The following is a 25,412-nucleotide window of genomic DNA, read 5'->3' on the forward strand; positions in this document are numbered from 1 at the left end:
AGTAGAATGGACCCCCCTTTTACTGCGACACAATGTACAGCAAATTGTGTATGCCGCAATAAATGATAGTACACACACAAAAAACATTGTTGACCATTTTAGGTTTGAAAGAAATCACATAATATCTCATAAGAATACTTTAAATGTTTCTTTGTATAATAACTAGTATAAAATATATAGATAGTTGTGGACATTTTCCATCATTTTCACCCTAATTATTAATTTACGAAGTATACGGGACAGGACTCTTATTCTAAAGGATTCCAAAAATCCGTGACCCGGAAGTACTTAATTATTGTTGCCTGCTTCACAGCGGTGGATTTGGTCATAGCTTTAGGGTTGCATGCAAACGGAGCTGGAGGAAAAGCGAGAGGGGACCAATTAATTAGATTTACAATTCATCGGGTAAGCAGCCCCCAAACTAATCACTCGTTTAGTTATTAAATGCATGGACTCAGACGACCACTAGTTCAATGGGAGGTATGCGTGTGCATGGGACATTTGTGTATAAACCTGGTTTGTTGTTTGCATTTCGAATGCATGTCAGACAGACCATATACTTTCCCTTCCTTTGTTCGCTTGCGCCGTTTTTGCACACTGATGCGGGGTTTGTATATACTGCTAGTTCAACATGGCTGACATTGTTAGAATCCAGTCAATCCACCTATTTGACAATCAAGCGAATCAGTGCTTTAAGATGCACATGTGTTTACATGTGAGGGGAGATGTGCAGCAGCAAGCAAGCAGTTCCTCCCTTTGACTTTATTCATTGTATAAATGGCAATCCTATATATTCTTGGGTCACTCCAGAGAATATTGAGTAGATTTACTTAGCTATAACTGCTTTCCATGTCTGTTAAATAAAAGTATAGTTAGGTCGAGGCAATGAGACAGATACACATTGTTTCAATGTTACCTGTAGGTAAATCATCTTTGAAAAGCCATGTCTGAAGGGGGTGGGGCTAATTCTAGTCTACTAAACAGTCATTTCTGTTCCTATCTGGATTATTTGGGTAAATCCCTATTGTTTATACATTTTCAGGAAAGACAGCCTATTAGGCTAGTGGCAAGGCTCCCACATTTTTTTATACCCCTACCCGAGGTAAAATAAACCATGTTTTTCCATATCTCTAAGGTCTCATATATGAAGTGCATGGTTGTGTGAAAATATTTTACTGCAAAAGTGGTTAAATTGATAGATATTGTGACAAACCCCCTTAACTCAAACAGTGCTATATGGTCCTGCCTGATAAAAATACATACAGTAACATGTTTTTTTTGTTTTTGTTTTGTTTTGTTGTGGCTATTGTAATCTGCTCTAAAGAACCCCACCCCCACCAAACTGAAAAAGTGCAGAATAATGCCTGACTGGAGGGTGTGGGCCACATAAAGTCATGTAACCCAATATTGCAAGCTCTGATATTGCTCCAACTTGTAATACAAGTAGTCAGCTGTCTGCCCTACATACATAAACAAACAGCATTAGGATGTCTTCATGCATCTTGGAAATATAGACCTGTAAACACACAGATACAATAGGTGGAAATATCAACTATGAACTTGCTCTCATTCAGTACTGTATGGTCATTCAGTGCTGTATGCTCCTGCCTGACAAAAATGCAAACAGTTAGGCTACATGTTTTTTTTAAATGTTGTGACTATTGTAATTGGCTCTAAGGAAAACAAGTGGGCTCAGACATCGAAATTAAAGTTTTTGGGGTTCAATGTTCCTTAAAGGATTTTGTATCTTTTAGCCCCTAGTATTGCAATTAAATCAGGGGGCCATCAGAGATTATCTTTATATTTTGCCTCAAATCCAATATGCCATCCAAAATTCAACATGGCTGCAATAATAACATTTGATGGAGGTTAAATCACCTGTAAATATGAATTTTGTAAATGAGGCATTTTTTAAATAATTGTTTACAACACTTATGCCTATAAAGACTGTTGGTGTGAATACATTTTATTCTGAATCCAATATGGCCAACAAGATTACACTCCAACACCTGCACTTAAGTAGCCCTTGTTCATTTTGTATTGTGTTATTCTATCTTTAAAATGGTTTCATAAAGCTCTTGGTATATCTAACTATGAGTGGCACTGCCATGCCTCTTTTTTTGAATAGCCGAAGCCAACTTCAATGTGTTTTATTTTTTAATCTCATTCACAGACTTACAGCATATCAACAATGGGTAATTCTACACAATATAATAACAAGCCTTTCACGACACAAACACATAGTAGCGTAACCAAGTTACAGGAAAGCAACCATAATACAACACTCAGCTACTCTAGTACCCACTAAAACGAAGTGTACAAGGTTGATTCAAAGTCTTTGAGGTGACTAGGAAATGATTGTGTCTTTAATAAAGGGTGAGGAGACAAAGTAGCAAGTTGTGGTCGTAGTTCTGGTACCTGACCAGCTAACTGGTCATTCTGGGCAAGCTGCAGCGACAAGGGTAGTATCCTTCTTGTATGACTGGTGGGGTATTGGGGCTGTGGGGTGATCAGTTTCCATTTCTACAGTTCGCTATAGGCAGTCAGCAGATGCAGCTTGCATACCAAATGTTATCGCAGCCTGAATGACACTGGGGAATGGTTGGTTGTCTGGTTGTGAGGGAAAGTCTGTGAAAGGGCTGTCACGAACACACTTGTCTTTAGATCTTTCCAACGCCTAATTAGCCTGTGGGTGGAGTTTCTTATGTTGAATGTGGCAAAAGACCCATGGGTCGGCGCACAATTGGCCCAGCGTCGTCCAGGGTAGGGTAGGGAATGGCCGTCAGGGATGTAGCTCAGTTGGTAGAGCATGGCGTTTGCAACGCCAGGGTTGTGGGTTAGATTCCCACGGGGGGCCAGTATGAAAAATAAAGTAATGTATGCACTCACTAACTGTAAGTCGCTCTGGATAAGAGTGTCTGCTAAATGACTAAAATGGAAATGTAAAAAAAAAAAAAGTCCTGCAGGTCACATCCTACATATTTCTTTATATTCCTTTGGAAGTCAGGTAGGATGATAATATGGCCGCAATTTATTGTGGGTGGTTGGCGTTGATTACGGACTGGTGCACCCCCAGCAGGAGAAGTGGAGAGTGACAGAACCTGTGAGGGTGACCTCCGGTTACTTAGAGATTAGTTAGTGTAGCTAGGTCATGGACTATGACTATGAAGCGTTGGTTGTAGGGATTCACATGGGTAACCGGGACTGTCCCGGGAACACTTCACATTTCCCGAGGAAAAATACAATGACAAGACCCGGGAAATTACAACATTTCCCCCCAATGTCGGCACTAATGCAATTCCACAAAATACACAACATGAGCAGCATCAGATTAGAAACAACTAAAATGGCACATTATCCAAACAGCTTGTTGAATGGAAGCCTTTAGCCTAGCATATTAACTTCACACAAAGTCAGCATAAATTCAAAGAACAAACATCGCACACGCGACCCGACTGCAGTTAACGAAACCTCTACAGTATAGCCAATAAAAGAATGTGTGCCTCTTTTGAGCTGTCTCTTCAGACCGTCACAAATTTGATAGGTCTATGCACAATTCACTACATATGCGTCTCCGTCATAGACATGAAGTCTTTTAACAATTCAGAGAGGCATGAGGGAAAATGCTATCTTCACCTGTCCTAGAGCAGGATTTCCCAAATTCTGTCCTGGGGCCCCCCCTGGGTGTACGTTTTGGTTTTTGCAGTAGCACTACACAGCTGATTCAAATAATCCAAGCTTGGTGATGAGTTGGTTATTTGAATCAACTGTGTAGTGCTAGGAAAATAAAAAAAAACGTGCACCTGGGGGAGCCCAGGACCGAGTTTTGGAAACCCTGTCCTAGAGCCTAGGCTGTTTTCCTATCCAGTCCCAATCTCACTAAAACCCAAAAGGCTGACTCCCGTCTCGCATGAAAATTCTTAACTTTATTCTGTAATATATAGGTTGCATTATCAAAGCATGTCTCTCGCCTATGTATGTCAAAATACCTGTTAAGATACCTTGATATTTAAACTATTTGCACTCTTCATCTCCCTGTTATTCATGAGCTGATCTGCTATCTGTATAATCATCAATTCGATTTTGCCAAATACAGTATAGGAGAAGATATTCTGTCATTAATTGAAGGAGGTTATCTAGCAAGCTTAGCAACGTTGGTCATTTGACGTTGGTAATTTGCTGTTACAACGTTTGTATGATTCAACAACGCTATACTCTGCGTGCATCCTGAGCGCACTCAGTGTTGAGATGAATTAACTGAGGAACATGGTAACGCTCTGAATTTGTGAACGGCCGGTTTGGCAATTCACAAATGTCATTGGCGTTCAAAGATAATTACTCTATCATTACTAGGGCTGTTACGTTGACCGTATTACCGCCACACCGGCGGTCACCAGTCATGACGGCAGTCAAATCTCATTACCATTTAGTCACAGTAATTAGGCTTCTCCAAGCTCTGTTGCTGCTGATGGTCATTAGTAGCCTACCAAACTTGCTAACTACCTGGTACTCAGCACTCGATTGTCCCTCTAATCACTCTGACATCAATGCAAATATCATCGAAAATCTGATGAAACACTTCATGAGAGCCCATGGGCTCATGTTGGGCAACATTTCTATAGGCTATGCAATTGCGTGAGAAAACAGAGTGATGGCCTCTATTAAAAAGAGAAGGATCCCATCAGCTTTCTATAGGCTAGACCTACTATAATTATTTCTCAACTTTCCTAATATTAAGCACATTGCGTCTCTTTACAACAGGAGTATAGCCTACTTGGCTGGCATGAAAATTAACCACGGGAAAAGCGTCCTCCATTCGCTATTTAAGTGCATAGATTACATATATTTTTCCGCTGCCCCTGTTTCGAGACAGGTGCATGACAATGGTTCATTCTAAATCAAAACAAATATATTATGTAGTATATGTAAAGACAAGATTAAATCAAGAATAGTGTGATGGGTGACAATATTAGCCTATCACTTGTGAATTATATATTATCACTTGTGAATGATGCCCAGCATAAGAAACAATGCCTTTTTTGTGTGAATTTTTCGAATCATAGTCGCACACATCATGTAGCCTAGCCTATAGGCCTATATGTTTATATAAGGTTTGTATCACAACTAAAGTGGCCAAATAACTTCTTAAAATGAAGCACATTAATCCGCTTTACGAGTGTAGAGCCTTTTTTTTGCGACTTTTTCAAATCATAGTCGCACACCTCATGTAGCCTAGCCCATAGGCCTATATGTTTTCATAAGGTTTGTATCACAACTAAAGTGGCCAAATAACTTCTTAAAATGAAGCACATTAATCCGCTTTACGAGTGTAGAGCCTGTAACATACAGCGCGTGAGTTTCAAGATTGGGGAAGATCTTTTTCACCATAAAAATGCACCTTTATAATAAAAGCATTACATGCATAATTTGTGGTCACTTTTGAGAATGGTGTTTTCCTGCTAATGGAAAGTTCACGCTTATAGCCTACTGCCGTGTGCGCATTGCTGTGCTTATAAAGTGTACAAATAGCCTAATAGTGTATCAACATTTTTATCTAAACATTCTCATCTGTTTTGTCAGGCTCATTGCTTAAAACAGGTTTTTTGATGCTAGTGGTTGTATTAATTTGGGATCTATCGCATCCCACAACTGTCCCAGACTGTTTGGAATATTTATTTCTCGCACAGAATAGAATAGGTCAACTTTTGTACTATGGGGGATAGTAGATTGATATAGGCTAGTGCTTTTGCTGTTCATTAGGCCTACTCATCTTGTTGGCTGACAAAGTAAATGTGGACAGTTCTTCCAATACGCGCCTCGGAATTGGATAAGGACGTGCGTAGTTGCGTCCCCGATGTGTCTGTCTTCACTTGTAGCATGTGAGAAAGACCTGATCATGTGTCGTAGAACCATGTGAGTGAGAGGTTTTTCGGCACACAGCTGGGAGAAGGAAATTATAACTATTATATTCAGCCCAAGGGCACTACGGCCACTGGCCGCAAAAGGCATGGATTTTTTTGTGAGGGCATTACGGCCACACAAAGCGGTTGCAGTCGGGAAATTCGAGAATTATCAACTTCTTGTCAAATTGTGAATGAGAGACTGATGAAGTGTGTACAGCCTGCGTAAAAAACAAAACAGAGCTCAGGCCTTTCATGCAACTTTTTTCAAGTAATCATTAGTCGCATCATGCAGCCTTAGAATCTATAAAAAATCAAAACATACAGTGTATTCGGAGAGTATTCCCTTTTTCCACATTTTGTTACATTACAGCCTTTTTCTAAAATGGATGACGTTTTTTTCCTCATCAATCTACACACAATACCCCATAATGACAAAGCGAAAACAGGGTTTTATAAATTTTTGCAAATGTATTATAAATTAAAAACAGAAATACCTTATTTACATAAGTATTCAGACCCTTTGCTATGAGACTCGAAGTTGATCTCAGGTGCATATTGTTTCCATTGATCATCCTTGATGTTTCTACAACTTGATTGCAGTCCACCTGTGGTAAATTCAATTGATTGGACATGACTTGGAAAGGCACACACCTGTCTATATAAGGTCGCACAGTTGACAGTGCATGTCAGAGCAAAAACCAAGCCATGACGTCGAATGAATTGTTCGTAGAGCTCCGAGACAGGATTGTGACGAGGGACAGAAATTTCTGCAGCATTGACGGTCCCCAAGAACAGTGGCCTCCAATATTCTTAAATGGAAGAAGTTTGGAACCACCAAGACTCTTCCTAGAGCTGGCGGCCCGGCCAAACTGACTAATCGGGGGAGAAGGGCCTTGGTCAGGGAGGTGACCAAGAACTCGATGGTCACTGACAGAGCTCCAGAGTTCCACTGTGGAGATGGGAGAACCTCCCAGAAGGACAACCATCTCTGCAGCACTCCACCAATCAGGCCTTTATGGTAGAGTGGCCAGACAGAAGCCACTCCTCAGTAAAAGGCACATGACAGCCTGCTTGGAGTTCGCCAAAAGGCACCTAAAGGACTCAAGATTATCTGGTCAGATGAAACCAAGATTGAACTCTTTGGCCTGAATGCCAAGCGTCACGTCTGGAGGAAACCTGTCACCATCCCTGCCGTGAAGCATGGTGGTGGCAGCATCATGCTGTGGGGATGTTTTTCAGCTGCAGGGACTGGGAGACTAGTCAGGATCGAGGTAAAAGATGAATGGAGCAAAGTACAGAGAGATCCTTGATGAAAACCTGCTCCAGAGCGCTCAGGACCTCCGACTGGGGCGAATGTTCACCTTCCAACAGGACAACGACCTTAAGCACACAGCCAAGACAATGCAGGAGTGGCTTCGGGACAAGTCACTGAATGTCCTTGAGTGGCCCAGCCAGAGCCCGGACTTGAACTCGATCGAACATCTCTGGTGAGACCTTACAAAAAATTCTAAAAACCTGTTTTTGGTTTGTCATTATGGAGTATTGTATGTAGATTGATGAGGGGGGAAAACAATTTAATCCATTTTTTAATAAGGCTGTAACGTAACAAAATGTGGAAAAGGTCAAGAGGCCTGAATTCTTTCCGAATGCACTGTATAGCCCAACATTTGTATCACAACTAAAGTTACATAAATAACTCTAAATAAATCATATAGGAGTACCTATTTCTTTGTTAACCACTCAACACAGAATAGCCTCGTGCGCACTCTCATCATTTGTAGAAAATATATTTTATATTTCATTCAGCTATGTTCAATTGTATTCGTCATACTATAAAATAATATAATATAGTGCCATGTACATTTGAAGAAGATCCCTGGGTTTTGATGAACAGTAAAAGGGTTGCAGATGAGGTGGAGCTGATCAAGCATGACACACAAAGACCACTTTTTCAAAGTCAAACCCCAGCAACCATAAATGATCACATACAGCAAGTTTTACCATCCTAAGGTGCCTCTTGTTTGCCATAAATGGCATATGTACATATAGGGTCGTTCCACCTCCAAAAGCACAAGAGAAGATTTTCTCTGAGAAATTAAGCTAATTGATTGTACCCAAACGGGTCATTTTAATTTATAGGATTCATATAGGCCTAATATTCAATAAATATAGAACCTAACATCCGATTTGCACCTAACTTTTTTCTAACAATTACCAGGTTTCCATCACAGGAGGTTGGTGGCACCTTATTTGGGGAGAACGGGCTCGTGGTAATTACTGGAGCGGAATTAGTGGAATGGTAACAAATGCATTAAACACATGGTTTCCAGGTGTTTGATGCTGTTCCATTTGCTCCGTTATGTTCTGCCATTATTATGAGCCGTTCTCCCCTCAGCAGCCTCCTGTGGTTTCCATCCAACCTTTTTATGCGTGTAAAATATGTTGGATAAAAAATGTCATGACAAGCCTCAAGGAAACAGAACATTTGTCGGTAAACTTTCCAAATGTCGACAAAACAAAATACTCTAGACAGGGTGTGATATTTTTGTGTCAGTAATATTAATGATGCAAGAAATGTCGGTGGAAACGCTTTTAAGTGCAAATATTGATATAACAACCATCATATCGAAGTTAACTTGGGGTCACGCAATGACATGTTGGGTGGTCCTCCCACTACGACTCGTCGTGAAAGCATGCAGTTTATTAGGCTACAGATGAAATAAGTTATGATGAACTTCACAGGGTGGTGAAAGTGCAAGGTGATGAGCTTGATGCTCCTTTCCAATAAATATCGGGGGTTTTATTCTGGTGACATGATCATCAATGCTTGGCTGCCGTTTGACAAATAAAAACAATCTCGCACTTTTGTCCATAATAATCTCATCATGTAGGCCAGGGGTGTCAAACGTATTCCATGGAGGGCCTCGTGGCAGATTTTTTTTTTTCTTCTTTCAATTAAGACCTAGACAACCAGGTGAGGGGAGTTCCTTACTAATTATTGACCTTAATTCATCAATCAAGTACAAGGGAGGAGCGAAAACCCGCAGACACTCGGCCCTCTGTGGAATGACTTTGACACCTGTGATATAGGCTATACCCACATTGTATCTGCGAGCTGTTAGCTAGAGCGCAGGTGCCAATACCAGAGTGGGCACACTCGCTATATAACGCAATTATTTCATGAGAAAACCATCAGTAGAGTTGAAGATGCGATAGAAAACCATTTAACTTGTATTCATTATTCGGTACATGGGAATTTAACCGCAAAAGGTATTTTTATGTGCACTAAGTCATCACGCCTTTTATCCGCAACAAGGCAATTTGATGTAAACAATGTTTTTATGCAAATGTTTACATATTCACATGAAAATCTGTCGCCAATTGGATGGAAACCTAGCTAATGAGTTGACATGAGGAATCCAAAGAAATGGTCAAAAGCCACCCACGGAAGGACCCAACACATCCCACCCCAACAACATTTTACATTTTAGTCAGTTAGCAGACGCTCTTATCCAGAGTGACTTACAGTTAGTGAGTGCATACATTTTTCAACAACTAATATATAGTATCAGTTCTCTATGTCTGACAAGTAGTATGGAGCTGCGGCTCGGAGTGTTGTTACTTCATCCTATGTAATGTATTCCCAATGAATTTGGTGATGTTCTGAGAAATTAGAAATTGAAGTGGTTACATTTATGTCCTATTCTACATCCTGATAGTACCAAGTTCTGACCACTAGACACCCCTGGCCTACATGTTCCAATGTTGTTGTTTTTTGTTTTAAGACCCCCCCCCCCCACCCCCACCCATTGGATTTGGAAATCTTAAAAAAAAAAAATAACATAATAGTAGGAACAGCACTATCTAGTGGTCAGAACCTGGTAATATCAAATCAAATTGTATTGGCCACATGCGCCGAATACAACAGGTGCAGACATTACAGTGAAATGCTTACTTACAGCCCTTAACCAACAGTGCATTTATTTTTAGTAAAAAAGTAGAATAAAACAACAAAAAAGTGTTGAGAAAAAAAGAGCAGAAGTAAAATATAATAACAGTAGGGAGGCTATATATACAGGGGGGTACCGGTGCAGAGTCAATGTGCGGGGGCACCGGCTAGTTGAGGTAGTTGAAGTAATATGTACATGTGGGTAGAGTTAAAGTGACTATGCATAAATAATTAACAGAGTAGAAGCAGCGTAAAAATATGGGGTGGGGGGGGGCAGTGCAAATAGTCCGGGTAGCCATGATTAGCTGTTCAGGAGTCTTATGGCATGGCGGTAGAAGCTGTTGAGAAGTCTTTTGGACCTAGACTTGGCACTCCGGTACCGCTTGCCGTGCGGTAGCAGAGGGAACAGTCTATGACTAGGGTGGCTGGAGTCTTTGACAATTTTGAGGGCCTTCCTCTGACTCCGCCTGGTATAGAGGTCCTGGATGGCAGGAAGCTTGGCCCCAGTGATGTACTGGGCCGTACGCACTACCCTCTGTAGTGCCTTGCGGTCGGAGGCCAAGCAGTTGCCATACCAGGCGGTGACGCAACCAGTCAGGATGCTCTCGATGGTGCGGTTGTAGAATTTTTTTGAGGATCTGAGGACCCATGCCAAATCTCCTGAGGGGGAATAGGCTTTGTCGTGCCCTCTTCACGACTGTCTTGGTGTGTTTGGACCATGATAGTTCGTTGGTGATGTGGACATTACATAGGATGAAGAAACAACTGCAGCTCCATACTACTTATCAGACATAGAGAACTGATTGATACTGTATACTCATTGTTAGGGTGGGGTGGGATGGGATGTCTTACAATGTCTTACTCATTGTTAGAAAAAAAAGTTTGGTCCAAATTGGATGTTAGGTACTATATTTATTGAATATTAATGAATCCTATAAATTAAAATGGCCAATTTCGGTGCAATCAATTAGCTTAATTTCTCAAAGATTATATTATAACAAAATGTTGCAGGAATGCTAATCTTATCTAACTACAGAAATGACTTCTGAACAATCTGAGATGGTGGGTGTCATGGCTTACTGAAATGACATGGAATGACCCTATCGGGATGTTGGGATTACTGCAGTGTAACTGTAATCATTTATGTCAGGCAGGACCATACAGCACTGAATGAGAGCAAATTTGACTTGGAAAGTTGTATATTGAACCGCTACCAAAAAGTAAAGTTCACGTTCATCATAAATATTCATAGTTAATATTTCCGACTATTGTAACTGTGTATTTACAGGTCTATTTCCAAGATACAAATAACATGTTATTCGTCACATGCTTCATAAACAACAGGTGTAGACCAACAGTGAAATGCTTATTTAAGGGCCCTTCCCAACAATGCAGAGAGAAAGAAAGTAGAGAAATAATAGAAAAGTAATAACACGTAATGAAAAATACACAATCAGTAATGATAACTTGGCTATATACACGGGGTACCAGTACCGAGTTGATGTGGAGGGATATGAGGTAATTGAGGTAGATATGTACATAACTAGGAATAAAGTGACTAGGCAACAGGATAGATAATAAACAGTAGCAGCAGCGTATGTTATGAATCAAAATAGTTAGTGCAAAAAGAGTAAATGCAGTTAGTCCGGGTAGCTATTTGGTTAACTATTTAACTAACTATACTGAAAAAAAATCTAAACGCAACATGCAACAATTTCAAAGATTTTACTGAGTTACAGTTCATATAAGGAAAACAGTCAATTGAAATAAATAAATTAGGCCCTAATCTATGGATTTCACATGACTGGGAATACAGATATGCATCTGTTGTCCCACTCCTCTTCAATGGCTGTGCGAAGTTGCTGGATATTGGCGGGAACTGGAACATGCTGTCATACACGTCGATCCAGAGCATCCCAAACCTGCTCAATGGGTGACATGTCTGGTCAGTATGCAGGCCATGGAAGAAATGGGACATTTTCAGCTTCCAGGAATTGTGTACAGATCCTTGCGACATGGGGCCGTGCATTATCATGCGGATACATGAGGTGATTGCGGCGGATGAATGGCACGACAATGGGCCTCAGGATCTCGTCACGGTATCGCTGTGCATTCAAATTGCCATCGATAAAATGCAATTGTGTTCGTTGTCCGTAGCTTATGCCTGCCCATACCATAACCCCACTGCTACCATGGAACACTCTGTGATTGTGGTCTGTGATTGTGAGGCCGGTTGGACATACTGCCAAATTCTCTAAGAGGTGGTTTATGGTAGAGAAATGAACATTAATTTCTCTGGCAACAGCTCTGGTGGACTTTCCTGCAGTAAGCATGCCAATTGCACGCTCCCTCAAAACTTTAGACATTTTACATTTACATTTTCGTCATTTAGCAGACGCTCTTATCCAGAGCGACTTACAAATTGGTGCATTCACCTTATGATAGCCAGTGGGACAACCACTTTACAATATATGTATATATTTTTTTTGGGGGGGGGGTGGGTGAGGGGGGATAGAAGGATTACTTTATCCTATCCCAGGTATTCCTTAAAGAGGTGGGGTTTCAAGTGTCTCCGGAAGGTGGTGAGTGACTCCGCTGTCCTGGCGTCGTGAGGGAGCTTGTTCCACCATTGGGGTGCCAGAGCAGCGAACAGTTTTGACTGGGCTGAGTGGGAACTGTGCTTCCGCAGAGGTAGGGGAGCCAGTAGGCCAGAGGTGGATGAACGTAGTGCCCTCGTTTGGGTGTAGGGACTGATCAGAGCCTGAAGGTACGGAGGTGCCGTTCCCCTCACAGCTCCGTAGGCAAGCACCATGGTCTTGTAGCAGATGCGAGCTTCAACTGGAAGCCAGTGGAGTGTGCGGAGGAACGGGGTGACGTGAGAGAACTTGGGAAGGTCGAACACCAGACGGGCTGCGGCGTTCTGGATGAGTTGTAGGGGTCTAATGGCACAGGCAGGGAGCCCAGCCAACAGCGAGTTGCAGTAATCCAGACGGGAGATTACAAGTGCCTGGATTAGGACCTGTGCCGCTTCCTGTGTAAGGCAGGGTCGTACTCTGCGAATGTTGTATAGCATGAACCTACAGGATCGGGTCACCGCCTTGATGTTAGTGGAGAACGACAGGGTGTTGTCCAGGGTCACGCCAAGTCTCTTTGCACTCTGGGAGGAGGACACAACGGAGTTGTCAACCGTGATGGCGAGATCATGGAACGGGCAGTCCTTCCCCGGGAGGAAGAGCAGCTCCGTCTTGCCGAGGTTCAGCTTGAGGTGGTGATCCGTCATCCACACTGATATGTCTGCCAGACATGCAGAGATGCGATTCGCCACCTGGTTATCAGAAGGGGGAAAGGAGAAGATTAGTTGTGTGTCGTCTGCGTAGCAATGATAGGAAAGGCCATGTGAAGATATGACAGAGCCAAGTGACTTGGTGTATAGCGAGAATAGGAGAGGACCTAGAACTGAGCCCTGGGGGACACCAGTGGTGGTGCAGAGACAGATTCTCTCCACGCCACCTGGTAGGAGCGACCTGTCAGGTAGGACGCAATCCAAGAGTGAGCCGCGCCGGAGATGCCCAACTCGGAGAGGAGGATCTGATGGTTCACAGTATCAAAGGCAGCAGATAGGTCTAGAAGGACGAGAGCAGAGGAGAGAGAGTTAGCTTTAGCAGTGCGGAGAGCCTCCGTGACACAGAGAAGAGCAGTCTCAGTTGAATGACCAGTCTTGAAACCTGACTGGTTTGGATCAAGAAGGTCATTCTGAGACATCTGTGTCTATGCACTTATTAATGAAGCCGATGACTGATGTGGTAAACTCCTCAATGCCACCGGATGAATCACAGAACATATTCCAGTCTGTGCTAGTGAAACAGTCCTGTAATTTAGCATCCGCTTCATCGGACCACTTCCGTATTGAGCGCGTCACTGGTACTTCCTGCAATCGTGTTTGTTGTCCGTAGCTTATGCCTGCCCATACCATAACCCCACCGCCACCATGTGGAGGTCCTAGGCTGGCGTGGTTACACGTGGTCTGCGATTGTGATGCCGGTTGGACGTATTGCCAAATTCTCTAAAACGACATTGGAGGCAGCTTATGGTGGAAAAATTAACAGTCAGTTCTCTGGCAACACCTCTGGTGGACATTCCTGCAGTCAGCATGCCAATTGCACGCTCCCTCAAAGCTTGAGACATTTATGGCATTGTGTTGTGTGACAAAACTACACATTTTAGTGGCCTTTTTATTGTCCCCAGCACAAGGTGTACCTGTGTAATAATCATGCTGTTTAATTAGCTTCTTGATATGCCACACCTGTCAGGTGGATGGATTATCTTGGCAAATGAGAAATGTTCACTAAAAGGGATGTAAACACATTTGTCCACAACATTTGCGACAAAAAGCTTTTTTTTCAGCTCATGAAACATGGGACCAACACTTTACAAGTTGGGTACATATTTTTGTAAATGGTCTGTATTGACCTCAGTATGGGTAGGCATAGCTGGTCTCTGTACTGTAATTATGACTCACTGAATATATATATAACTGGTTTCCTATGGTGTGCACAACTTATGGGCTCTACACAGTCTACGCAACGGCTCCGTCGGAGGTTAGTTTACGTAGCTCTCTAAGTAGTTCTACATACTTTTGTGCAGCTGCATTTTTGGAACGCAACACAAACGGTGCTCTGTAACTCCGTTTGCTTAGACTGTGAAATCACTGTGGAGATAGAATGGCGCTGCAATGGATAGCTGCCGTTTTACGGTCTCCTGACCATTTTTTATTATACATAATGTTTCTGCCATCGTTTCCTATGACTGAAAATACTGTAGCTTCTGGACATCAGAACAGCGATTACTAACCTCAATTTGGATGAAGATTTCTGCTTCAATGAGTCAGCGGCGCAGGACATGCTGCTCACCCCGGACCAGGCCCTAATCCCTGAGACTCGGAAAAGACGGCTAAAGAGAGGCCGACGTGTGGGCTCTCTGATGAAACTACGTCGGCAAATAAATAATCTGCCTCTACCTTCCATTCTATTGGTGAAGGTAGAATCACTGGAGAACAAACTGGACGAACTCCGTTCGAGACTATCTTATCAACGGGACCTGAAGAACTGTAATATCCTATGTTTCTCTGAGTCGTGGCTGAACATGGACATGGATAATGTACATCTAGCTGTTTTTTTCTATGCATTGTCAAGACCGTATGTCAGCATTGGGGAAGGTTAGGGGGAGGGGTGTGTCTCTTTGTTAATGACGGCTCTAATATTAAGGAAGTCTCGAGGTTCTGCTCTCCTACGTTAGAATACCTAATGATAAGCTGTAGACCATACTATTTACCAATAGAGTTTTCATCTATATTTTTAGTGGCAGTCTACTTACCACCACAAACCGATGCTGGCACTAAGACCACACTCAACAAGCTGTATTGGGCAATAAGCAAACAAGAAAATGCTGTCCGGTGATTTTGATGCAGGGAAACTGAAAACTATTACAGACTACAAAGGGAAGCACAGCCGTGAGCTGCCCAGTGACACAAGCCTACCAGACGAGCTAAATCACTTCTATGCTCGCTTCGAGGCAAGCAACATTGAAGCATGCATGAGAGCATCAGCTGTTCCGGATGACTATGTGATCACTCTCTCCGTAGCCGATGTGAATAAGACTTTTCAGCAGGTCAACATTCACAAGGCCGCTGGGCCAGACGGATTACCAGGACGCGTACTCCGAGCATGCGCTGACCAACTGGCAAGTGTCTTCACTGACATTTTCAACACGTCCCTGACTGAGTCTGTAATACCAACATGTTTCAAGCAGACCACCATAGTCCCTGTGCTCAAGAACACTAAGGTAACCTGCCTAAATGACTACTGACCCGTAGCACTCATGTCTGTAGCCATGAAGTGCTTTGAAATGCTGGTCATGGCTCACATCAACACCATTATCCCACAAATGGCAAGCGGTACTGATGCACCAAGTCTGGAACCAACAGGACCCTGAACAGCTTTTACCCCCAAGCCATATGATGGCTAAATAATTAGTCCGGGTAGCTATTTGGTTAACCTCTACGGGATCGGTGTCCCGTATACGGGACGTTTGAGCTAACGTGAGCTAATGTGATTAGCATGACTGTTGTAAGTAACAGCAAACTTTCCAGGACATAGACATGTCTTATATGGGCGGAAAGCTTAAATTCTTGTTAATCTAACTGCACTGTCCAATTTACAGTAGCTATTACAGTGAAAAAATACCATGCTGTTGTTTGAGGAGAGTGCACAACAACAACAAAAACGTATCACGGCAACTGGTTTGATACATTCACCTCTGAAGGTAAATAATGTGCTTACATTCAGTAATCTTGCTCTGATTTGTCATCCTAAGTGTCCCAGAGATAAAATGTAGCAAATCCATTTTTATATTCAAATGTAGGAACTGGGTTCTACAGTTTGAACCCCTGCTGTCTCTGGATCCACACCCACCCTGCCCAGCCATCTATACATGTGAAAGTTAGTGTATAAGCTAATGATCCATCATGTATGACATTCCTGGGAGTGTGTAAACTTACATTTTGTATTACCATATCATTTTTGTATGTTCTCTATAGTTATGTACTTGAAAATGTATCAATTGACCAATTTGGCACATTTTGGCAGACCTGATACAAAATTGTCCAGTATTGCAATGATTCACTGGATCAATCTGAAACTTTTTACACACAATGCTGCCATCTAGTGGCAAAAATCTAAATTGCGCCTAAACTGCAATATTATATATTGTGGCCTTTCTCTATATTGTGGCCTTTCTCTTGCATTTCAAAGATGATGAGGGAAAAAATAAGAAAATAAAAAAACATGTTTTTTTGTTTGTATGATCCTTTACCAGATCTTATGTGTTATATTCTCCTACATTAATTTCAAATTTCCACAAACTTCAAAGTGGTTCCTTTCAAATGGTATCAAGAATATGCATATCCTTGCGTCAGGTCCTGAGCTACAGGCAGTTAGATTTGGGTATGTCATTTTAGGCGAAAATTGAAAAAAAGGGTCTGATCTACATTGACCCTTTTTGCACAAACATTTTTGACTCATCACATACGCTGCTGCTACAGTTTATCTATCCTGTTGCCTAGTCACTTTATTCCTAATTATATGTACGGTACCAGTCAAAAGTTTGGACACACCTACTCATTCAAGGGTTTTTCTTTATTTTTACTATTTTCTACATTGTATAATAATAGTGAAGGCATCCAAACTATGAAATAACACATATGGAATCATGTACAGTTGAAGTCGCAAGTTTACATACACCATAGCCAAATCAATTTAAATTCAGTTTTTCACAATTCCTGACATTTAATCCTAGTAATAATTCCCTGTCTTAGGTCAGTTAGGATCACCATTTTATTTTAAGAATGTGAAATGTCAGAATAATAGTAGAGAGAATGATTTATTTCAGCTTTTATTTATTTCATCACATTCCCAGTGGGTCAGAAGTTTACATACACTCGATTAGTATTTGGTAGCATTGCCTTTAAATTGTTTAACTTGGGTCAAACGGTTCGGGTAGCCTTCCACAAGCTTCCCACAATAAGTTGGGTGAATTTTCGGCCCATTCCTCCTGACAGAGCTGGTGTAACTGAGTCAGGTTTGTAGGCCTCTTGCTCGCACACGCTTTTTCAGTTCTGGACACAAATTTTCTATAGGATTGAGGTCAGGGCTTTGTGATGGCCACTCCAATGCCTTGACTTTGTTGTCCTTAAGCCATTTTGCCACAACTTTGGAAGTATGCTTGGGGTAATTGTACGATCTTTGTCCCCATGTGCAGTTGCAAAGCGTAGTCTGGCTTTTTTATGGCGGTTTTGGAGCAGTGGCTTCTTCCTTGCTGAGAGGCCTTTCAGGTTATGTCGATATAGGACTCGTTTTACTGTGGATATAGATATTTTGTACCTGTTTCCTGCACAAGGTCCTTTGCTGTTGTTCTGGGATTGATTTGCACTTTTCGCACCAAAGTATGTTAATCTCTAGGAGACAGAACGTGTCTCTTTCCTGAGCGGTATGACGGCTGCGTGGTCCCATGGTGTTTATGCTTGTACAGATGAACGTGGTACTTTCAGGCGTTTGGAAATTGCTCCCAAGGATGAACCAGACTTGTGGAGGTCTACAATTTCTTTTTCTGAGGTCTTGGCTGATTTATTTTGATTTTCCCATGATGTCAAGTAAAGAGGCACTGAGTTTGAAGGTAGGCCTTGAAATACATCCACAGGTACACCTCCAATTGACTCAAATGATGTCAATTAGCCTATCAGAAGCTTCTAAAGCCATGACATCATTTTCTGGAATTTTCCAAGCTGTTTAAAGGCACAGTGAACTTAGTGTATGTAAACTTCTGACCCACTGGAATTGTGATACAGTGAATTATAACTGAAATAATCTGTCTGTAAACAATTGTTGGAAAAATTACTTGTGTCATGCACAAAGTAGATGTCCTAACCGACTTGCCAAAACTATAGTTTGTTAACAATACATTTGTGGAGTGGTTGTAAAACGAGTTCTAACCTAAGTGTATGTGAACTTCTGACTTCAACTGTAGTAACCAAAAAAGTGTTAAACAAATTAAAATATATTTTGATTATAGATTCTTCAAAGTAGCTGCCTTGATGACAGCTTTGCACACTCTTGGCATTCTCTCAACCAGCTTCATGAAGAATGCTTTTCCAACAGTCTTGAAGTAGTTCCCACATATACTGAGCACTTGTTGACTGCTTTTCCTTTACTCTGCGGTCCAACTCATCCCAAACCATCTCTGGGTTGAGGTCAGGTGATTGTAGAGGCCAGGTCATCTGATGCAGCACTCCATCACTCTCCTTGTTGGTCAAATAGCCCTTACACAGCCTGGAGGTGTGTTTTGGGTCATTGTCCTGTTAAAAAACAAATGATAGTCCCACTAAGCGCAAACCAGATGGGATAGCATATCGCTGCAGAATGCTGTGGTAGCCATGCTGGTTAAGTGTGCCTTGAATTCTAAATAAATCACTGACCGTGTCACCAGCAAAGCACCCCTACACCATCACACCTCCTCCTCCATGCTTCACTGTGAGAACTACACATGCAGAGATAATCCGTTCACCTTCTCTGCGTCTCACAAAGACACCGTGGTTGGAACCAAAAATCTCAAATTTGGACTCATCAGACCAAAGGACAGATTTCCACCAGTCTAATGTCCATTGCTCATGTTTCTTGGCCCAAGCAAGTCTCTTCTTCTTATTGGTGTCGTTTAGTAGTGGTTTCTTTGCAGCAATTCAACCATGAAGGCCTGATTCACGCAGTCTCCTCTGAACAGTTGATGTTGATGTGTCTGTTACTTGAACTCTGTGAAGCATTTAATGCAATTTCTGAGGCTGGTAACTCTGATTAACTTATCTTCTGCAGCAGAGGTAACTCTGGGTCTTCCTTTCCTCTGGCGGTCCTCATGAGAGCCAGTTTCATCATAGCACTTGATGGTTTTTGCAACTGTACTTGAAGAAACTTTCAAAGTTCTTGAAATTTCCGGATTGACGGACCTTCATGTCTTAAAGTAATGATGGACTGTCGTTTCTCTTTGCTCATTTGAGCTGTTCTTGCCATAATATGGACTTGGTCTTTTACTGAATAGGGCTATCTTCTGTATACCACCCCTACCTTGTCACAACACAACCGATTGGCTCGAACACATTAAGAAGGAAATCAATTCCACAAATTAACTTTTAACAAGGCACACCTGTTAATTGAAATGCATTAAAGGTGACTACCTCATGAAGCTGGTTGAGAGAATGCAAGAAAGTGCAAAGCTGCCATCAAGGCAAAAGGTGGCTATTTGAAGAATCTCAAATATAAAATATATTTTGATTTTGTTTAACACTTTTTTGGTTACTACATTATTCCATATGTGTTATTTCAGAGTTTTGATGTCTTCACTATTTTTCTACAATGTAGAAAATAGTAAAAATTAAGAAAAACCCTGGAATGAGTAGGTGTGTCCAAACTTTTTACTGGTACTGTACATAACTACCTCAATTACCTCGTACCCCTCCACTTCAACTCAGGACTGGTACCCCGTGTATATAGCCAAGTTATCGTTACTCATTGTCTATTTAATATTACTTTCATTATTATGCGTTATTACTTTTCTATTTCTCAATTTTCTCTCTGCATTGTTGGGAAAGGCCTGTAAGTAAGCATTTCACTGTTAGTCTACACCTGTTGTTTTATGACGCATGTGACAAAACAATTTGATTTGATTTGAGAGCCGTTAAGTAACCCTGAAACAAAAATGATTTACTGTTCTGCCATTGTTTTTAGGCAGCTAAACTATATGATTGTGTAATTGCGGAAGGATAGGTCTGTAGAACACATGAGTCAGCATGACTGATTGGGTTCATATCAGTTAAATTTGCAGATGAGATACTTGCTTATTATGACATCTTCTACCCAAAAATCATTCATAATGTTGCAGAGTTTCTCTTCTGTGCCCAATGTTTAACGCATACTCATTTTCAACAGTCTGAAGTGCAACAGTCTGTTTTCCTGCACTGGATGGGAGTGATCCTCCCACCTAGTGCCCCACCTGCATTGTGTCCCTCTCTCTCCTGATTCTCTAGTAGAGACATTGTCACCCCATAGTCTGGCAGCCTGGCTGCTCACCTACATGTATATCAATGAAGACCCCATTTGGGAAGACGCCAGGGCAGCGCCCCAGAGCTGATGGGGGTGAGATACACTCACGCCTTGTGTACATGAATGCAGCCGGAACATTACACATGACATATAGCCTACTACACCATATGAGTTTTTAAAGATATAAGTATGATACAGTAATATACAGCGCGTTGAAAGTATTCAAACCCCTTTAGTTTTTCAACATTTTGTTGTGTTACAGCCTGAATTTAAAATGGATTACTTTGAGATTTTTTGTCTGTGGTCTACACACAATACCCCGTAATGTCAGTGGAATTATGTTTTTAGACATTTTTCAAATTTATAAAAAAAATGTACGCTGAAATGCCGTGATTCATTTAAGTATTCAACCCCTTGTTCACAAAAATGTGCTTAGCAAGTCACATAATAAGTTGCATGGACTCACTGTGTGTGCAATAATAGTGTTTAACATGATCTTTGAATGACTACCTCATCTCTGTACCCCACATACAATTATCGGTAATGTCCCTTAGTTGAGCAGTGAATTTCAAACAGATTCACCCACAAAGACCAGGGAGGTTTTCCAATGCCTTGCAAATAAGGGAACCTATTGGTAGATAACAAAACAAACAAAAAAACATTTAATATCCCTTTGAGCATGGTGAAGTTATTAATTACACTTTGGATGGTGTATCAATACACCCAGTCACTACAACGATATAGGTGTCCTTCTTAACTCAGTTGCCGGAGAGGAAGGAAACAGCGTGGCCAATGGTGACTTAAAAAACAGAGTTTAATTGCTGTGATAGGCGAAAACTGAGGATGGATCAACAACATTGTAGTTACTCCACAATACTAACCTAATTGACAGAGTGAAAAGAAGGTAGCCTGTACAGAATTAAAATATTCCAAAACATGCATCCTGTTTGCAACAAGGCACTAAAGTAATACTGCAAAATATGTGGCAAAGCAATACATTTGTTGTCCTGAATACAAAGTGTAATCTTTGGGGCAAATCCAATACAACACATTACTGAGTACCACTCTCTATATTTTTAAGCATAGTGGTGGCTGGTATGCTTGTAATCGTTCAGGACTGGAGAGTTTTACAGGATAAAAAAATAAACAGAATGGAGCTAAGCACAGGCAAAATCCTAGTGGCTTTCCACCAGACACTGAGAGATTAATTCACATTTCAGCAGGACAATACCCTAAAACATAAAGCCAAATCTACACTGGAGATGCTTACCAAGAAGACAATTTATGTTCTTGAGTGGCCGAGTTACAGTTTTGACTTATATCTGCTTGAGAATCTATAGAAAGACTTGAAAATGGCTGTCTAGCAATGATCAACAACCAACTTGACAGAGCTTGGAGAATTTTAAAAAGAATAATGTGCAAATGTTGTACAATTCAGGTGTGCAAAGCTCTTAGACTTACCCAGAAAGACTCACAGCTGTAATCGCTGCCATGGGTGATTCTAACACGTATTGACTCTGTGAATACTTAAATAAATTTGATTTCTGTATTTCATTTTCAATACATATGCTAGAATTTCTAAAAACATGTTTTCACTTTGTCATTATGGGGTATTTAGATGAGGGAGAAAAAAAAAGTGATACATTTTGAATTCAGGCTGTAACAACAATGTGGAATAAGTCAAGGGGTATGAATACTTTCTGTAGGCAGATTTTTTTTGGGGGGGAGATATTTCATGCACACGTTTGTTTGTAATTTTAGGGAATACTGGGGTATCTGCAAATCTGATCAAGAAGAAAAATTCCCACAAGTAAGTTCTCATTGTGTAGACTCGGCATAAGAGTTATGAAAAGGTTGGCTTACAAACAGACAGATGTTTTGATAGATTGATTTGACATTACATACTGCCTTTCAAATTGGGGTCTCTATAGGAAGCAGAAGAATAATGTTGGTCCAAGCAAGCCTATTGCCCAACCCAGACGAAACATAGTGGGTTGCAGGATAACTCACCAGTGGAAGGAAGACACCAAGCTGTCCCAGTGGAATGGAACAGTTCTCGACCAAGTCCCTGTCAACCCCTCTCTCTACCTGATCAAGTATGATGGTTTTGACTGCATCTATGGACTTGAGCTTCACAAAGATGAGAGGGTGCAAGGCCTGGAGGTTTTACCAGACCGAGTTGGTAGGTATTGTGAAGACACAACAAAAATCGGCCTTGCTCTGCCGTAAGCATATTACATTTGTCTGTTCAGTATGAGTATGTTAGAACCAACGCACTCGTGCTAGATTTGTATTTGATCATGCATACCTTTATATGTTACAAATTGTATTTTCATAACCATATTTGCTATTCATTTGAAACTGCTCTCTGTAATGCAGCTCCAGCTCGCGTCAGTGATGCCCAGCTAGCAGAAACCATGATAGGCAAAGCAGTGGAGCACATGTTTGAGCAAGATGAAGGACCAAAGGAGGAGTGGAGGGGCATGGTGCTAGCACGGGCTCCCATTATGAACACATGGTTCTACATCACTTACGAAAAGGACCCTGTTTTGTACATGTACCAGCTCTTGGATGACTACAAAGAGGGGGATCTCCGGATAATGCCTGATTCAAGTGAGAGTCCATCAGAAATTATATTTTGTGTTTACACTGTAGACATTGTTTAATGTCTCTCTATTTCACTCTTTCTTTAAAAACATGTAATTCTAAGTAGTATTACTGTAGATACAATCATACTACATTAATGTATTCAACCAATTATCTCACTAAAGCTTGTAATATTCTATGCTTTTGCAGATGACTCGACCCCAACAGAGAGAGAGCCTGGAGAAGTGGTGGATAGTCTTGTTGGCAAACAAGTGGAATATGCCAAAGAGGATGGCGGCAAAAGGACTGGCATGGTTATCCATCAGGTTGATGCCAAACCGTCTGTGTATTTCATCAAGTTTGATGACGACTTTCACATCTACGTCTACGATTTAGTAAAAACGTCTTAGTGCATTGAGAAAATGATTGATTCACAGACCATGGCAAATGTTCTCAGGATTTCTTTGAGACATCAATCAGTTAAATGGACAATTCCTTCACAGGCTGCGAATGTGAAACTTGTCGTTTCCTGTGTCACTGCTTCCAATGCGAAAGCTTTTAGTGTACTTTGTTTGAAGTCCACTTTGATTCTAAAAGAAGAGACCTCTGCAGAATTCACCATGTCTGAACACTGTTCAATTGGGCCAGACACCAGGAGACAAATCAACGTTTTTCTTAACGTGAAAGAAAAGTGAGAATTTTGTGTATTTCTACTTGTCTATGATGCTGTAAATGTATTCTTGTGAGGTTATCTCGTAACATGTTTCCACCACTTTTGTTAACTTGTGGGTTTAGCATCCTCAGAATTGAGCATGCATCAGTCCAACAGCTGTGGTCCTTTGTAGCTCAGTTGGTAGAGCACGGAGCTTGTAAAGCCAGGGTAGTGGGTTCGATTCCCCCACCCATATGTAAAATGTATGCATGCATGACTGTAAGTCACTTTGGATAAAAGCGTCTGCTAAATGGCATATTACACATCAGTCAAACATCCTAGTAATCAGTGTAAAAAGAAAGGTATTACATTAAATTATGTGGTTTCATTTTATTCCTTACTGTCATTGTGATATTGTCCTTCGCATAAGGCTAGTTTCTGAGACCAAGGAAATCCAAGCGCTTCTTCCTTTTAGTTTTTAATCAGTGTTATTTTATGTCGGCCACACTTGCATTCTCCCGAAATGGGTGTCTAGACCTCTACTACTCTGTCAAATCAAAATTTGTATTAGAGTAAATTCCCTTAGCAGTTTGGCTGATTGGTTGTGCAAAGTTAATCAATTATTTAATTATAACGATTTTAATTTACAGTGGCTTTTATAGACTTTATTTTCATTTCCTTCAACCTGAAATGACATATCTTTTGACACATAATACTTGTGATTATTTTTATGTAATACTCTTTGTTTGTATCATCCAAATCTGATTAGAATTTGTATTAACACATTTCACTCTTACCCCTTTGCTGGAGTTACTGTATGCTAGAGTTGTTGTCCAAAACACTAAAAGGATAATGATTGATACACATAACTAACTATACACTGAGTGTATAAAACATCAGAATATTGAGTTGCACCTACTACCCCGTCCAAAGGCACTTAAATCTTTTGTCTTTCCTATTCATCCTCTGAATGGCACACATACACAAGCCATGTCTCAAGGCTTAAAAATCATTCTTTAACCTGTCTCCTCCTCTTCATCTACACTGGTTGAAGTGGATTTAACAGGTGACATCAATAAGGGATCATAGCCTTCACCTGGTCAGTTTATGTAATGGAAAGAGCAGGTGTTCTTAATGTTTGTACACTCAATGTATATGAAAGAGACAATTATAAATGCGGCTAACAAGAAATATAGTGTATCAATTATCTTCTTGTTAGCGTTGTGATACATACAGCTTGATACATTTAATTTGCTTTGGAAGTATTTCAGCTCAGCTGGTAGAGCATGGCGCTTGTAACGCCAAGGTAGTGGGTTCGATCCCCGGGACCACCCATACACAAAAATGTATGCAGGCATGTCTGTAAGTCGCTTTGGATAAAAGCGTCTGCTAAATGGCATATTATTATTATTATTATTATTATTATTTTTACCTTCAATTCTACATGCCCATTTTCCCTCTTTCACATCTGTGCCACATGTTTTCGGAGTGATAGATCTCAGAAACATTTATATCAAAGAATGTGTGGTATAAATTGAATAAGCAAAGGGTCTGTTAATGTTCTAATGTATTTTGGGTCATATGCTACTGAGCCACCTACCATCAATTAGGTTAGTTTTGATAATGTCATTGTTTAACTGAATTCAGCCTCAATACAATCCATACGTTTATTTCTCATT

The 25,412-nt window shown here is 41.0% G+C and overlaps 1 protein-coding gene across 1 annotated transcript; it reads left to right on the top strand.

Moving 5' to 3' along the window:
- The first annotated feature begins 329 nt into the window (after positions 1 to 329).
- Positions 330 to 24,124, top strand: LOC311144841 (spindlin-Z-like). The gene is made up of 6 exons (XM_084180998.1): positions 330 to 405; positions 20,480 to 20,588; positions 22,257 to 22,305; positions 22,427 to 22,677; positions 22,875 to 23,108; positions 23,292 to 24,124. Exons 2-6 carry the CDS (start codon positions 20,537 to 20,539, stop codon positions 23,489 to 23,491), a joined length of 786 nt encoding a protein of 261 aa, XP_084037124.1. The 5' UTR covers positions 330 to 405; positions 20,480 to 20,536; the 3' UTR covers positions 23,492 to 24,124.
- Positions 24,125 to 25,412: the final 1,288 nt, after the last annotated feature.

This window comes from Coregonus lavaretus (genome assembly GCF_964263955.1).
Source record: "Coregonus lavaretus genome assembly, chromosome: 17".
Lineage (NCBI taxonomy): Eukaryota > Metazoa > Chordata > Actinopteri > Salmoniformes > Salmonidae > Coregonus > Coregonus lavaretus.

Bases quoted from the DNA above. Each gene is read 5' to 3' on its own strand.
- LOC311144841 (XM_084180998.1), top strand. From the start codon at position 20,537: ATGAAGACCCCATTTGGGAAGACGCCAGGGCAGCGCCCCAGAGCTGAT. The intron at 20,589-22,256 runs GTGAGATACACT...TTGTAATTTTAG, and splicing joins GCGCCCCAGAGCTGATGGGG to GGAATACTGGGGTATCTGCA. The intron at 22,306-22,426 runs GTAAGTTCTCAT...GGGTCTCTATAG, and splicing joins AAGAAGAAAAATTCCCACAA to GAAGCAGAAGAATAATGTTG.